The sequence below is a fragment of the Mustela lutreola genome, chromosome 18 (genome assembly GCF_030435805.1).
Source record: "Mustela lutreola isolate mMusLut2 chromosome 18, mMusLut2.pri, whole genome shotgun sequence".
NCBI lineage: Eukaryota > Metazoa > Chordata > Mammalia > Carnivora > Mustelidae > Mustela > Mustela lutreola.
Genome location: NC_081307.1, coordinates 8,621,364 through 8,638,348, shown reverse-complemented (window position 1 = coordinate 8,638,348; position 16,985 = coordinate 8,621,364). Strand labels below are relative to the sequence as shown.

Here is a 16,985-nt window from a genome sequence, read left to right as displayed (position 1 = left end):
ATCCAATGTTCTCTAAAGGTTCTGCCCAGGTCTGTGGTTCTAGAATCTATATTCGCATTTCAAAAGCCAAATGTGACAGTATGTTTGCTGAGGGATTGTTGTCAGGGCTCCTCTACCTCAATTCATTTGAATTAGGACATGGGCATTATTTCTCCATTTCTCTTTAGAGCCAAGTAACCAGGCAACTGTAATTTTCTATTATTTTCTCTTTTTTTAATCTCCCAAAAGAATCACAGTAAGCTCAGAAGGAAGTATGAATGTTTTTCTCATAATTCAGGGCCTCAGACAACAGAAGTGCATGTTTTAAATACTTGATGACATTGATGGTGAATAACTATACTAGATTTTATAAAATTACTTATAAAATCTGTTCCTCTGGGTATTTGGCTTTTTAATCTTTCTTCCTCTTTGTCCCTGCAAACCGTGGGGAGCAATTTGAAGACAGTTACAGGTGATGAAGTGATTGTAGACCTCTATTTTTCAAGGATTAGGGAAGAATGAGGTGTTAAATGAGATGGTTGATGTCCCAGGAAGTGGAAGAGAAGACACTGAAAACGAAAATAAGGAGAAAAAAGTGGAATGAAATTCATTCAAAAGCATAGCTGAGAAGTAAAGACATTGAAAAATGTGAAATGATGAGACCGGGGTCACCCTGATCTTTTTGTCTTTACTTCCATTTTCATAAGGTTATAGAATTTTAGAGGTGAAAAGCATCTTAGAAATGAATCCACAGGGGCGCCTGGGTGGCTCATTGGGTTGGGCTGCTGCCTTTGGCTCTGGGTCATGATCTCAGGGTCCTGGGATCGAGTCCCTGCTGAGCAGAGAGCCTGCTTCCCTCTCTCTCTCTCTCTCTCTCTCTGCCTGCCTCTCCATCTGCTTGTGATCTCTCTGTCAAATAAATAAATAAAATCTTTAAAGAAACTCAGTTAAGTGTCCCTATTGGTTGCAGAGTGAAACCCTGCTTTGGAGATACTGAATTAAGTGTATTCATGAAAATGTTTTACTTTTTGTGTGCCCATTGAGAATTCCTAATGACTTGTGTGGCTCGCATATTTCCATTGGACAAGCACTGTTTCAAGGATGACAAAAACATGCATTTGACTCGGGCCGTGTTCTTTAGAAAGTTTTATCGGTTCCTCATGAGACTCATCTGAGACACCCAAAGCCACGTCTCCCGCTCTAACAGCTTCGAGTCCTGGTCCCCGCGCGGAAATCTCAGTTCACAGCTCTTTGAACGCCAGGGAAGCGCAAATCCGGGGGGCATTTGGAAAAGGACGAGAACCTCGGAACACGCTTTTTCTTTTTTTCCCGTCAGAAAGGTCCCACATCCGGCGGCTCAGGCGCATAGTGGACGTGGAAGGCTCGCCGGGGGGCACTGGAAGGCCTCCCCCCGCCCCAGCGTCCAGAGTCCGGCCCGTAGTTGCCCAGCAAGGCCAGAGCCGCCTCTCCAAGATGGCCGGCGCCGCGGGGCGGGGTCTCCCGCCATCCCGCCCTCGGCCCGCCCCCGGCCCAGTATCGATTGGGTGAGACGACTCGGTAGTGAGCGGCGATTGGGCCACACAAGACGCGAGCTGGGCGGGACCGGAAAGCTGTCTCAGCCTTGGGGTGCGGGGCGGGGGGCCGTCCGCCCTCGGTGTAGGTCCCTGGGGATGTGGAGACCTGGCAGCATGTCGGCAGAGCTGGGACTCGGGTTCGCATTGCGGGCGGTGAACGAGCGCGTGCAGCAGGCGGTGGCGCGGCGGCCGCGGGTGAGGAGGGAGACAGCGTGGGGACGGTGGGCGGCTGCTCTGAGAAGGGGACACCTGCCTGGGAATGGGTCGTCACGGTGACGCAGAGGGGGTCTCCCGGCGGGGAGGGAGCCGTCCAGCTGCCTTGGCGGCGGCGCGGGTTGCAGAGCCCCCGCAAGGCTAGCGAAGGGTTTCCTCAGCGACCTCGCGGTGAGTCTGACAGGTTTTCTGGAGGTTGGTTCCGTTGGAGCAGAAGGTGTCCACTTACCCCAGAAAATGATGTCCCCGACATCGCGGCTGTTGCCCACCCGCCTTGTTAAGGAGTCCGCGGCCTTAGCGGACGGGAGCCGCGCCGGTCCGGTGCCCAGAACATGCAAGAGAAGACGTCCCCAAGAGCACCCAGAGAGGGCCAGGTCTCCTGAGATCGCTTGTGCGGCGACGTCTAACAGCTCGCGGTCGCTCAGTAATAGTCGACACCAGAGCTGCGCTAGGACGTTTGGGGCAGGAGGGAACTGACATCTCGTCCCAAGCACTTTAAAGGGAAACTCCGACCCCCTCCTTATATTGTCTCCTCTTGGACTTTATTTAATTAGATCAAGCGTCAGTGTTTGCTCCCCTCCCTGTAAATTTAAGCTGAATGGTGTGGAGTGAGACATAACTGAACAGAAAGGTCAGAGTTTCTCTGATCAAGCATTGATGGTGTCAGAATTCCGAATTCCGTCCTGGAGGCAAGACGACCTCAATTGGTATAGTCTTTCCTTGGCTACTAATAAGATGTACCTTGAGCTCAGTCACTTAACTACTCTGGTCCGGAGTTTCCTCATCTGCCCTAGGCAATGGAATAAGCTCTCATTGCTTTAAGCTCCCTGCCGGCGTTGATGTTCTGGGATTCTCAGTGATTCTCCCTAATACATGTCACGAATATATCAGGACCAGAATGAGTTTCCAGAACCTAACTGTGGAGTTTCAGAAGCCAGCAGGGACACCCCCTCTAGTGAGAGGGTAATGCCTTTCCTTAATGAAGTGATTCTTAAACCTCCAACGTTAATGTGCAAGAGCATCATCTGGAGAGATTGTGTTAAAAGCAGATGCTCAGACTCCAGCCCCAGAGATTCAGATTCAGTAGGTCTGGAGTGGTACCCAGATGATGCTGATGCAGTTGGTTAAAGACTGCATTTTAAGGAAATACTGCTTTTACTTACCTTCCCAGTTCTCCTGAGAGTAGATGTTCAAGTAGCTAACACAGGGCGCCTGGGTGGCTCAGTGGGTTAAGTGTCAGCCTTTGGCTCAGGTCATGATCCCAGGGTCCCGGGATGGAGCCCCACATCAGGCTCCCTGCTCAGTAGAGTGTGCTTCTCCCTCTCTCTCGCCGCGCCCTCCACTTGTGTATGCAAGCTCTCACTCTCTCTTTCTCTCTCAAATGATTAAGTAAAATCTTTAAAAAATAATAATAATAAAGTAGCTAACACACTAGATTTGGATGCCATACATTTGAAAGACATTCAATCAACATTTGGTACTGGTCTCCCTCCAGTATTGAAATAACGGAGCTTACCTAATGTCACATTAAGACCTACGCCAATTGATTCTTTGGGATCCGTCTTATAGAACTTACTGGAATAATATTCCTAAACATTCACTCATTTGGCTCTTTTCCCTCTTGGCAGGATCTCCCAGCCATCCAGCCCCGGCTGGTAGCAGTCAGCAAAACCAAACCTGCAGACATGGTGATTGAAGCCTACAGTCATGGCCAGCGTACTTTCGGGGAGAACTATGTAAGAGTCCTTTTCCAGTCTGCCTTTTTGGAAGAGTCGTGATTGTCAGGCTTCTGATTCTTTCTGTTTTTACCCTTTAGGTTCAAGAACTGCTAGAAAAAGCATCGAATCCTAAAGTAAGTGGATATCTGAATTTTGGAGTTTGTGTCTATTCTTGGCCCTTCAGCTGAAAGTTAGACCCATTTTGGTGGTTGAGTTTTACAGGATCATCAGCTGGTAGTAGAAATGTCAGTAATCATTTTGAACTCCAAGTATTTCTCAGCTACATTTTCTTTCTTTATTAAAACTAAGACTATAGTTTTCTCCTCTGCAGCTTTTTGGATGTGGTGATTTAGGAGCTTGCTGTAATCCTGGGTCCTTTTGAGGTTTGAAACCTTTAGTCAGTTCATCCTTTGTTTTGTTGTTGTTGTTGTTTTGTTTTGTCTTTTTGAAGTAGGCTCCACACCCAGTGTGTGGCTTGAATTCATGACCCTAAGATCTAGAGTCATGTGCTCTACTGACTGAGCCAGCCAGGTACTCCATAATCAGTTCATCTTTAATGGATGATATCTAAAAGAAGGAGGGAGCTGATGGGAACAAGCAAGAGAAACAGAGTAGAAGAAGCCTTGGGTTTTTCTCTAAGTATCCTTTGGAGCCTGGCTAACGATGGTGATAGTGGTTTGTTGGATAGACACGAAAAGACAGAAGGAAATGTGTAAGGTATTTGCGCCAGCAAAGCCTTCATAAATTCTAGTCATAACATCTAGTCAAACCTTTTTCTCTGCAGATTCTGTCTTCGTGTCCTGAGATCAAATGGCACTTCATTGGCCACCTACAGAAACAAAATGTCAACAAATTGATGGGTAAGATGAAATTCGAAATATGGAGACAAAATCTCTCTACCATTATATTACTTACACTACTTTCTGTGTGGCAAAAGGAACAGCTTTTAGAATAGTCCTAATTCGGGGCACCTGGGTGGCTCAGTGGGTTAAAGCCTCTGCCTTCAGCTCAGGTAATGATCCCAGGGTTCTGGGATCAAGCCCAATGTGGGGCTCGATCCCAGGACCCTGAGAAAAATAGAATCGATGTTAGATTTTTTCAGATGCCTTTCCTGCATCCATTGAAATGATCCTGTGATTTTCTTTTTCAGTTTATTAACATGTTGAATTACATTTATTGATTTTCAAATGTTAAACTACCTCTGCATTCCTAGGAATAGGCTCACTTGGTCAGGCAGTATTATCCTTTTACTGTTGCATTTGCTTTATTAAGTTTTGCTTAGAATGTTTGCATCTACATTCAAAAGGGACATTGGGCTGTCATTTTCTTGTAATATCTTTTTTTAGGTTTAATAAAAATAATACTGGCCTAATAGAACTGGAAAGTGCTCCCACTTCTTCAGTCTTTTGAAAGAGTTTGTGTGGAATTGGTATTGTCCCTTCCTTAACTGCTTGGTAGAATTCATCAGTGAGGCCTGGCGTTTCTTTGTAGGAGGGTTTTGGGTTTTGTTTTGTTTTTTAAAGATTTTATTTATTTATTTGAGAGAGAGAGCATGAGAGTGGGGAGGGTCAGAGGAAGAAGCAGGCTCCCTGCCTAGCAGGGAGCCTGATGCAAGACTTGATCCTGGGACTCCAGAATCATGATCTGAGCCAAAGACAGTTGCCCAACAACCAACTGAGCCATCCAGGCACCCTGTAAGAAGGTTTTTAACTATAGTTTCAGTTTTGTTAATAGACTTCACATAAGCTGTTTTTTCTTGTGTGAGCTTTGTTACTTTATGTTTTTAGAGGAATTTGCCCATTTCACCTAAAGTAATAAATTTATGAGCATTAAGTTGTTAGTAATATCTCTTTATTATCCTTTTAATACCTGTAGAATCTGTAGTGATGTCAACTCATTCCTGATGTTGGTCATTTGTCTTCTCTTTTTTTTCTAATCCATCTGGCTAGAGGTTTATCAGTCTTCTCTGATAACTACTTTTAGTTTCATTAATTTTTCTCTGCTGTTCTATTAGTATAATATGTTATATAAACAAAAATAATGATGTATTATGGGATTTATAACATGACAAAGTAAAGTGAATTGAAACAGTGACATACAAAATGGAAAGTAAGAAACAGAAGTACACTATTATAAGGTTCTTAAACTTTATATTAAGTGGTATGACATCATTTTAAGGTAGACTGTGTCTAAGTTCAACTTTAAAGCAACCAATAAAGGTGCCTGACTGGCTCAGTTGGTATAGCATACAACTTGATCTCAGGGTCATAAGTTCAAGCCTCACACTTGGGTCATAAGTTCAAGCCCCACACTTGGGCATAGAGCTTACTTAAAAAAATAAAATAAATCAACCAATAAAATAACACAATAGAAAATTATAGCTAATAAATCAGCAAAGAAGATAAAGTGGAGTAATAAAAAATATGTGAAATGGTATTACATTGTGGTTTGATTTGCATTTCCCTAATGACAAATGAAGTTGAGCATTTTTTCATGTGTTTATTGGCCATTTGTACATCTTCTTGGAGAAATGTCTATTCAGATCCTTATGTGTTTTTTAATTGGGTCTTGTGTGTGTGTGTGTGTGTGTTTGACCTTTTCTTTTGAATAAACATATAATGTATTTTTATCCCCAGGGGTACAGGTCTGTGAATCGCCAGGTTTACACATTTCACAGCACTCATCATAGCACATACCCTCCCCGCAATATCCATATCCTAATTGGGTCTTTTTATTATCAAGTTATAAAATTTCTTTTATATATCCTAGGTACCAGTCCTTTATGCTGTATATGATTTGCAAATACATTCTCCCATTCCATGGGAATGGTATCTTTTTTCTTTTGTGGCATGTGCTATTGGTACTATCGCTAAGAAATCCAAGGTCACAAAGATTTTTTTTTTCTTAAGTAATCTCTGTGCCCAATATGGGGCTTGAACTCACAACCCTGAGATGGAGAGTCAGATGCTCTACCGTTTGAGCCAGCCAGATGCCCCCAGAGTCTCAAAGATTTGCTCCTATTTTCTTCTGAGAGTTTTATCGTGTTAGCTCTTACCTTTGGGTCTTTTTGAGTTAATTTTTATGTATAGCCTAAGGAAAAGGGTGGTGCCACTTCATTCTTTTCCATTGAACTTTTTTGTACCTTCACCTTTATTTTTCAAAGGTACTTTTGCAGACCGTAGAGCTTTAGCTTAATGGTTTTTTCATTCAATACTTTATATTGCTCCACTGTCTTTACTTAGACTGTTTCCAATAAGAAATATAATGTCGTCCTTATCTTTGTTCCTCTGTATGTGACATGTTTTTTGGTTTTTTTTTTTTTCCTTTAGCTACTTGCAAGGTTTTCTTGTTATCACTGACTTTGAGCAATTTAATTATGATATGCCTTGGTGTAATTTTTTTTTTCCACATTTCTTGTGCTTGGGGTTCATTGAGCTTCTTGGATCTGGGGTTCTAATCAAGTTTTAGAAATTTTTCAACTATTTGTTCACATATATTTTTTGCTTCCCCCTTTCTTTTCTTCTTTGGGGACTCCAGTTAACTATTGGTCTGCTTGAGGTGATTCCAGAGCCCACTGATGCTCTTTTTAATTTTAATTTTTATTTTTTTCCTTGTCTGTGTTTCATTTTGGTAATTTCTTCAAGGTAACTAAGCCTTTCTTTAGCATTGTCTAATTTGCCATTAATCCCATCAGTGGATTTTTCATCTCCTACATGGTGGTTTTCATGCCAGTTGAGTCTTTTTATATCTTCCATGGCCTTCTACATTTTTTTTATATGGCACACGGTTACAGTAACTGTTTTAATGTGCTGCTTACTAATTCTATCATCTTCTGTCATCTTTGACAGTCTGGGGCAATTTCAGCAGATTGATTTAACCCCTCATTATGTATCATATTTCCTGCTTCTTTGAGTGTCTGATTTTTGTTTTTTGGGGGGTTTTTTGTTTGTTTGTTTTGGACAGTCAAATATTGTGAATTTTATTTTTGGGAGCTGGTAATTTTCATATTCCTATAAATATTTTTGAGCCTTTGTTTGGAACACAGCTAACTTACTTGGGGCGGTTTGATCTTTTTAGGTCTTGCTTTTAAGATTAGTTGGCGTGCCTAGAGCAGAGCTCAATTTAGGGCTAATTATTCCCTGTTACTGAGATAAGGCCCTCCATGTACTCTACCCGGTACCCCATGAATCCTAAGCCTGTTTGGTGGGAATAGGCACTATTCCATCCCTTCTGTGAACATCAGGCTCTGTTTCTTCTAATCCTTTCAAACAGTTCTGTCCTGAGCCAGGAGTGATTTCCTTACATGCATGCACTGATCTGTACCCAGCCGAGTTCTGGAAGGGAGCCCTTCACAACTCACCAGTGGTCTCTCTGTGTGCTGCTCTTTCCTCTCCCAAATTCTGCCCTGTGAACTCTAGCTACTTAGTCTTTCCAGATTCTTAGTTCCTGTCTTCAACTCAGGTCCACACTCTTCCTGCATTCGCCTTTCCCGTGCCACATTCTAGAAACTTTAGCTGGGGCAGTTGTGGCCCTCACTTAATTTGTTTCTCATCCCTCAGAGATCACTATCTTTCACTGCATGATACTCAGTTCTTTTACATCACCATTTCATATATTTTGTCCATTTCGATGTTCAGGTGGGAGGGTAAATCTGATCCCTATACTTCCATCTTGTTGGAAAGTAGAAGTCTATTGTATTTTTTTTTAAAAGATCTTATTTATTTATTTGACAGAGAGAGACACAGTGAGAGAGGGAATACAAGTAGAGGGAGAGGGAGAAGCAGGCCTCCCACTGAGCAGGCAGCCTGATGTGGGGCTCCATCCCAGGACCCCAAGATCATGACCTGAGCCGAAGGCAGCCGTTTAATGACTGAGCCACCCAGGCATCCCTATTGTATTATTTTTAAAAGCTATTTCGTATTAGGTGTGAGGGAAGTAGGGAGCCTGTTTATACCTAATAAGTGGACAGCAAGACAGTCAACTTTTTATTGGAGAAATAATTAAATTAGATTCCCTTCCTTGCAGTATAAATTCCAGTGAGATTAAAGAATTTTTTTTTTTTTTAGATTTTATTTATTTATTTGATAGAGAGAGACAGCGAGAAAGGGAACACAATCCAGGGGAGTGGGAGAGGGAGAAGCAGGCTTCCTGCCCAGCAGAGAGCCCGACATGGGATCTGATCCCAGAACCCTGGGATCATGACCTGAGCTAAAGACAGATGCTTAACAACTGATCCATCCATGTATCCCGAGATTAAAGAATCTTAACTTGAAAATCAAAATTATGAAGTATTAGAAGAAAAATAGGAAGATATTTTTATTTTTTCAGGCTGGTGAAAGACCTTTCTAAATAAAACAAAGTCTGAAAACCATTAAAGGAACAATTAGCACATTTGCTTACACAAAAATTAAAGCTTTCCATATGTCAAAGCAAAAGGGAAGCACAGATTGGTAGTAAAATAATATTTTTTAAAAGGGGAAGAGGTTAATGTCCATAATATATAAAGACTTTTTTTTTTAAAGATTTTATTTATTTATTTGACCGAGAGAGACAGCAAGAGAGGGAACACAAGCAGGGGGAGTGGCAGAGGGAGAAGCAGGCTCCCCGCTGAGCAAGGAGCCTGATGCAGAACTCAATCCCAGAACCGTGGGATCATGACCTGAGCCGAAGGCATATGCTTGCTTAACAACTGAGCCACCCAGGCACCCCTAAAGAATTTTTTAATGCATGAGAAAAACATAGGGAAAAACTAAGAAACAGGCCACTTATAAGGATAAAATATACAAAAGACCAGTAATCAAACAAAAAATGCTTACCCTCAATAAGAGAAATACAAAATACAATAATAAATTCTACTTTTCACCAATCAGGTTTGCAAAAAGTAAAAAGTCTGCTAATATCCAATGTTTGAGAGCATAAGTAAATGAGCACTCCACATTTTGCCAGGAAGATTCTAAAATGGTAGGGCTTTTTTGGATTTCTAGTATCTAACACAGTTTTAATTGTACTTTGTCCTTAACTACTAACTTCAATTCCTGGTACTCATGTATTCTATAGCAACTTGTATATGTGCACAAAGATCTGTTTCTAAGCTTTGGTTTTATAGTAAAAAAAAAAAAAAAAAACAAGGTTAATAAGAACAATGTTAAGGAAATTGTGATCATCTGTTCTGTGGAATGTCGCAGTTGTTAAAAGTACCAGTAGATTTATGGTACTAATGTAGAAAAAATCTCCAACATGTATTGCTAACTGGAAGCAAGCAACCCGTAAAACATTTACTATGATCCAGTGCCTGGCTGACTCAGTTAGTGAAGTGTGTGACTCTTGATCTCAGGGTTATAAGTTCAAGTCCCACGTTGGGTATAAAGATTACTTAAATATAAAAGGTTTGGGGGCGGGGGAAGCAGTATGATCCCATCTATATGTCATTCCAAAAAATAACAATAAATTATACATCTGGGGGGGTGGTCTATGTGATTGGATGGAAATACACTAAAATGATCTGGAAGAATCCTTAGCCCAGTGGTAACAGTGGTAGTTTCTAGGGTGAGAAACTGAGTTTTTACTGCATGTGCTTCTATATTGCTTATTTTTTCTCCACATCAAGCATATCTGCTTTTGGTCTGTTTTTTAAGTATGTACATTTTTTAAATACATACTTTTATTTAAAAAAGTAGCCTAAGCTCAAATTCAACATTAAGAATATGGAGTCATGGGACACCTGGATGGCTCGTTCTGTTGAGCCTTCTGCTCAGGTCATGATCCCAGGGTCCTGGGATTGAGTCCCACATCAGGTTCCTTGCTCAGTAGGGAACCTGCTTCTCCCTCTGCCTGTTGCTCCTTTTGCTTATGTGCTCTGGCTTTCTCTCTCCCTCTCACACATACACAAATAAATAAGTGAAAAACCTTAAAAAAAAGAAAAAGAAAAAACAAACAAACATGGAGTCGTGGGGTACCTGAGCATTTGGCTATGGTCATCTCAGGATCCTGCGATGAAGCCCCATGTTGGGCTCCCTGCTCAGCAGGAAGTCTGCTTGTCCCTCTCCCTCTTCCCCTCCCCCTCAGCATTCACACTCTTTCTCTCTCTCTCTCTCTTAAATAAATCTTCAAAAAAAAATATGATGGAGTTTGCCATTATTTAAGTCACAGCTCTAATATTTGTTATTTTTGTAAACTTGAATAAACTTCATCCTTTCGGGGCGCCTGGGTGGCTCAGTGGGTTAAAGCCTCTGCCTTCGGCTCAGGTCATGATCTCAGGGTCCTGGGATCGAGCCCCACATGGTGCTCTCTGCTCAGCAGGGAGCCTGCTTCCCTTCCTCTCTGCCTGCCTCTGCCTACTTGTGATCTCTCTCTCTCTGTCAAATAAATAAATAAAATCTTAAAAAAAAAAAAAAAACCTTCATCCTTTCTGAGCCTCAGTTTCCCCAACTGTAAGGTGGAGGTAATAATAGTGCTTCATGAACCATGGTAAAGATTGAAAAGCAGTAATGCATGTATACCTGTTAGCACATTGCCTGACGAGAGCAAGCTGCTGATATTGCTGCTTCTGTCTTCACTCTGTATCTGAGGCAAGAGTGATAGTTCATGTCACATGCATCTTTGGAAAAAGAGATGGTTTCGATGATGTCAGCATCTCCCTTAGCTGTCATTCTGTCGTCCTGGTTGAACGAGAGCACCCCTGTCCCACAGTTTAAGAACATGGCGTTATCCTGCCAGGGAAGCACTGGGGCCTCTATAGTTATCCTTTCTTTATTGTCATCTTGACCCGGTTCTTGCATGTGAACTCAAGTATAGTCCCATCAAGCCTGCTCTTGGGAATCTGCACTATTTCCAGCCCTCTTGAATGCATGTGCCTCCTGGTTGCGGCAGGTCACTGTTTCCCTGATGGATCCTTTCCAGTGAGGTAGCAGTGGGCTGACATTTAAACTGACATCTAGTAAAACCATCTCAGAAGTCTGAGCATAAGTCTGTCTTGTTCTCTTTCTGGGAAATTGTTCTTCCATCCACCAAGTCAAAAAGATGGGTTGTATGTTGCTTGCTACGGCACGGTGAATGAAGAATTACCTTGCCTCTTTCTCGTTGCAGCTGTCCCCAATCTCTTCATGCTGGAAACAGTGGATTCTGTGAAGTTGGCAGATAAAGTGAACAGTTCATGGCAGAAAAAAAGTTCTCCTGAAAGGTTAAAGGTTATGGTCCAGGTTAATACCAGTGGAGAGGAGAGTAAGTGACCCGACCTGAATTGTAGATTTTTCTTCCCCTTAGTATGGCTGAAGGTCTGGAAGAATGCCAGGCCTAAGAATCTGATAGCTAAGGGTCTAGAAGGAAATCACAGGCCTTTAAGTAAGCTGTTTCCTGTAGGATCTAGATGGCACAATGACATCTAAGCCAGTCCATGTATAACTCTTTCTTACATTGTGGTTTGTTAATTCTTAGTTTTTTGGTGGCCCAGAATAGGACAAGCCAAGAAGGGAACTGTATCTTTGATCTCCTGAAAATTCCTAGAAATCCTTCACTGCTGAAGGAGATAGCACAGTTACATGTGTAACACTCAGGTGTTAAAAAAATTACTTAATGTTACATTAGGAGGGAAAAGAAGGAAGTCACCTGAGCACCAGTTAATGAATACCTTTAAGGGGTTTGGGTTGACAATGTAACATAGTGAATAGAGCAGGAGCTTTGAAATCAGACCTGGGGTTTGAGCTCCCACACCTTCCAGGATTGTAACCTCAGGCAGGTTACCTAACCTCTCTGTACCTCAGTTTCCTTGGCGGACCATGATAATCACAGTGGTGCCTACGTCAGAGGGTGTTGTCAGGACTGAAAGTGGTAACGTGGGCAGAGCTGCTGGCAGGGAAGCCTGCACATCTCACTTGTTAGCACTTGTTAACAGTAAGTGTTCACAGACCGTTCGTTTGCTTACGACCAGCAGAGCCCCAGGATTCGCCAGACGGTAACATGAAGGAACACAATGCAGATAGGCCCTCAGGCCAGGCTTCCTGGCTTTAAATCCCAGTTGCGCAATTTCTAGTTGTGGGACCTTGGACAAGGCACTGAGCCTCCCTGTCCCTCAGTTTCCTCATTTTTAGAGTGGAGACAGTAAGAGTACTTATTGCATAGTTACTGTATTAAGTGAAGAGCTCTTAGAACTTGGCACATGTGCCTGACACGTAAGTGTTTTGTAAGTTGTAACAATTTTTATTTCTTTACGCACCTAGATTATATATTATGTTATCAGTATAGGTATGTCTGAAACTGGCTCCAGGTGAAGTCTATGATAGCATTTCCTGATAATTGGCTATATTAGGCTGTAATTAAAGATTCAAGTGAACATTCGTAGCATCTCCATTTGATAAATGAGGGAAAGAGAACATTCATATTCCTTATAACGGCATAACAAATCATCATTTACCACAGACTGCTCCTCCATTTGTTAATTAGCAAGTTCCATTAAATTTTACAAATATTTAGTGAAAACTGGGATATATACTTTATTTTAAAATGTTTACAGCTCTAATAAATTAATAAAACAATAGATGTACCAGAGCTGGGAAAAGAATTCCCCGGTGAATCTGGCATTTTGACAATGTGAGTCTTCTTGGTGTCTCAAGAAAGATAGTGTTTTTTTCTCTTCCCTCTGCTCTAGCTGTTCGCAGCTCAGATCACTGAGATTCAGATGATTAATACTCAATTCCTGACCAGAAGGGAAGCAACATAACCAAAGGCCACCAAAATAAAATTACTTTTTAGGACTGAAGGAATCTTTTTTTTTTCCCCAAGAAGTCCTCTAGCCCAAAAGTCACCACCTTTTTAAGGAAGGGGTAGAAATGAAGCCTTCCACTGGCTACTTCAGACATGTTGGTACAAGTGTCTTCTGTTCCTTTTTGTGAAGGTAAACATGGCCTTCTGCCTTCAGAGACAGTAGCCGTGGTGGAACACATAAATGCCAAGTGCCCCAGCCTGGAATTCGTGGGGCTCATGACCATAGGAAGTTTTGGCCATGATCTTAGTCAAGGACCAAATCCAGACTTCCAGGTACCGGGGGCCAAGGACGGGGGTATTGCTCGCATGTTAAGGAAGCATCTTAGTGAAATGCTGTTGCAAGACAGGCTGCCATGATAAATGACCCTCTTCTGAACTCTTCTTATAAGGGTAGAAGAAAATAAGTTTCCAAAACCCACAGACCTTTCTCAACCCCACTTGAACCTGGCTAAAACACAGCCTTCGGAGAAAACCAGTTCTTTTCTTCCTTTTCCAATGGCTGATTTTTGTTTGTTTGTTTTTGGGGGGCTTTTTTTGTTTGTGTTTTTGAAAGCAGGAGCATTTCCTAAAAAAAACTCGGTAACTTCTGAAAATTTTGACAGGGCTTGAAACCACAAGGAATCAATAATCTTTGGCAGAGATGTTCAGATTTAGCCACTTTCAGGCATCCTTAGAGAAGGGAGGAATGAAATAAATTTCACACTTGTCTTTTCAGGTGTTACTGTCCCTCCGAGAGGAGCTGTGTAAAAAGCTGAGCATCCCCACTGAGCAGGTGGAGCTGAGCATGGGCATGTCCATGGACTTCCAACATGCTGTGAGTGTCCCCCTGGGGACCTTTATCCACCTCAAGGGGAGGGTCTGAAAGGCCACAGCAGGGAGCGGTTTTTGTCAGAGAAACCTTTGAAAATGCCTCATCGTAGCAATAGGGTCCCAAGTAGCAGTGGCTCTCACCTGTTCCGGCATCCCCCACCCCCTTCTTTTTTGAAATTAAATGTATAGAAATGATAGCTTTGACACATAGCTTTTTTTAACTCAATACAATTCCCTGAGTGGATTCTAAAGAACTAAGAAGGGGCTCCTGACTGGCCCAGTCAGTAGAGCACATGACTCTTGATCTTGGGGTCATGAGGTCAAGTCTTACAGTGGGTGTAGAGATTACTTAAAAATAAATAAAATTTAAAAATACATATTTAACTATTATTTTTTAAAGTGTATTATATATGCTTTTTTGGGATAGTAAATAACTTGATGAAGTGCTAAAAATCAAAGTAGAAACTTGACTCTGTGCATCCAGTAGTTGCATTCTTGGAAAATCACATAAACCGAAACAGTGCAAAAAAACTTTGTGTTTATAAGTATGATGGAATTCAATCCTATGCTCAATCAGAAGGAGGTATTTTCTTTTTTTTTTTTTAATAAAGATTTTATTTATTTACTTGTCAAGAGAGAAAGAAAGAGAACAAGCACAAGCCGGGGAGCCACAGGCAGAGGGAGAAGCAGACTCCCCCCTGAGCAGGGAGCCTGATGCAGGACTCAATCCCAGGACCCTGGGGTCATGACCTGAGCCAAAGGCAGACACTTAACTGACTGACCACACAGGCGCCCCAGGAGGAGGTTTTCTCATCTCTCTAATCATGGAGCATCAGGAAGGGCTGTGGGCTGTGAGACCTGTCCATTGTGCCACCATGTCTCAGTCAGAGTGTGACCTCTCACTCCAGCCCCAGATAAGCAGCAGTTGTCTTCCCTAATCATGGTGACAGCCATGGACAGGCTTACTGATTTCTCAAACATACCCTGGAGGTAGGATCATCCCAAGGTTAACCACTGCCCAATGGCCCTCTTCAGCTGCGTTATCATCGTTCTTCATAGAACCCCTCGTGAGCCACAGTGACAGGAATGGCTTCAGCGTTGGCTGCCTTATTTCAAATTCGGCCCCAGTACTTTCTCTTCTTTCCCTCAGATTGAAGTAGGATCTACGAATGTCCGAGTAGGAAGCACCATTTTTGGAGAGCGAGATTACTCCAAGAAGCCTGCCCTGGACAAGTCAGCAGCCGACCTGAAGGCACCAGTGGAGGTGGCGCAGGCGCACTGAGGCCAGGCACAGCCAGCAGTTGCGCATGGGCCGGGGCCGTCCAGGAGGCCGAACTATGCAGTCATTTGGATTTCCATCTCGATGTTCCCTATGTTACAGCACAGCCGTGCTCTCCTTGTGACCCTCAGAGAGCGTGCTGATGATGACGTGTGTGGATGGAAACCATCTGTACTTAGTATCTCACCCAAGAAGTTCACTTCAGGTAGTGGCTTTGGATTGGATCTCAGAAATCCAGACATTTCTGCAGAACACATATCAAGTCAATAGCCAAGAATTGAGTTCAGTTTTGAATCTTGCCCAGGAAAAACAACCAACTCATGAATGCCTTCCCCAGGTTAAAATGTGGCCACGGATGCCTATAATCACCAGAGTGAGAGGGATTTGCATTTGTCGTCCCCTCTCATAGAAAATTCTCTTCTCACAAACCCCTAGTGAGTAATTAATTGTCTTTGCTGCTCTGGAGCAGAGTGATCACTGTCCCCAGTTTCCACCCCACCCAGTAAATATTTATCTGTGCTCTGGAATGGCAGTATAGGTGACCAGGAACTGGCTCGAGGCAGTGCTCCAAACCCAAATCATGGCTCATGAGAGTTTATGGCTTTGGCCACCTTGTGGTATTGACCCTGAAAATGACAGAGGTAACAAATGGGTTTGAGCCTTTCTAACATCATCCTCAAGAGAGGGCTTTGAGCTTTCTCCCCTGGGCTCTCCAGTGAGGAAAATTTAATGCTGTGATTTCTTTTCCACCATAATCCTGTTATTGGTGGTTTCTTATCAAAGACCAGTGAATCTCATAGCTTCCCAGAAATTCCTTCAAAGCCAGTTCAGGCTCACAGTTTCAACAAGGCCTAGCTTTGAGTTTCCCACCCCTGCAGAGCATTTTCCAGGTCCATCTATATATACCCTCCCCTCCCCTGCTGTACTGATAAGCCAGAATTTTGCAACTTCTTGGTTGTTAATAAAGTAGCAAGAGCTGCAAAAACTAGAAAGCACAATTCTCAGATACTCATAACAGTCTTTATTCAAGCCCCAGTCTTTTATCTCACGAAATAACTTTCAGAACCTGTTGCTACTGCTGAATGTAATTTTGTAAAACTTAAAACCATTATGATGCCTGTATTCTTTCAATCAGAGCTATATGATGTTTCAGAGTGTGTTAAATAAAAATGTGAGTTTGAATTATACCATCTGTGCCGATTACAAAGCAATTAAAGTATTTATTTTTTAAGACCTGGTGTAATGAGTGAGTCTAACAGGAGCGAGGCATTGGAGCCAACAGGGAGTCACTGTGCCCATCACTTGACGTGGTGCCAGCCCAGCTTTAGAAGAGGACTTGCCCTGGCTCAGAGATGCAGCCAAAGCCGCACCTTGGATGAGAGAAGAATTCTGAATTTCTAAAGGCAAGAAAATGAAATGTTGGCATTTCAGGAATCACTAAAGGAAAGCAGGATTACTTACCTCTTGCCACAAGAACCTCTACTTTAGGTGGCCTCTAGGTGGCGACATTGGCTAACCTGTGGGCAAGTACTGGGGCTCCACCGTGCACATTTCTTAGGAGGGGCTGACTCTTGCAAAGCCACTAGGTTCTTCCAGATACCTCATTTCTTTGCTAACTGGATAGGGGTCCGAGGATGGCTGTGGAACTGGGAA

At 42.7% G+C, this 16,985-nt stretch overlaps 1 protein-coding gene across 1 annotated transcript; it reads left to right on the top strand.

Annotated features, from left to right (window-relative positions):
• The first annotated feature begins 1,566 nt into the window (after positions 1-1,566).
• Positions 1,567-16,563, top strand: PLPBP (pyridoxal phosphate binding protein). Its single transcript, XM_059156140.1, has 8 exons — positions 1,567-1,748; positions 3,395-3,502; positions 3,583-3,618; positions 4,269-4,344; positions 11,570-11,704; positions 13,374-13,516; positions 13,959-14,057; positions 15,204-16,563. The coding sequence occupies exons 1-8, from the start codon at positions 1,650-1,652 to the stop codon at positions 15,333-15,335; spliced, it is 828 nt and encodes a 275-aa protein (XP_059012123.1). The 5' UTR covers positions 1,567-1,649; the 3' UTR covers positions 15,336-16,563.
• Positions 16,564-16,985: the final 422 nt, after the last annotated feature.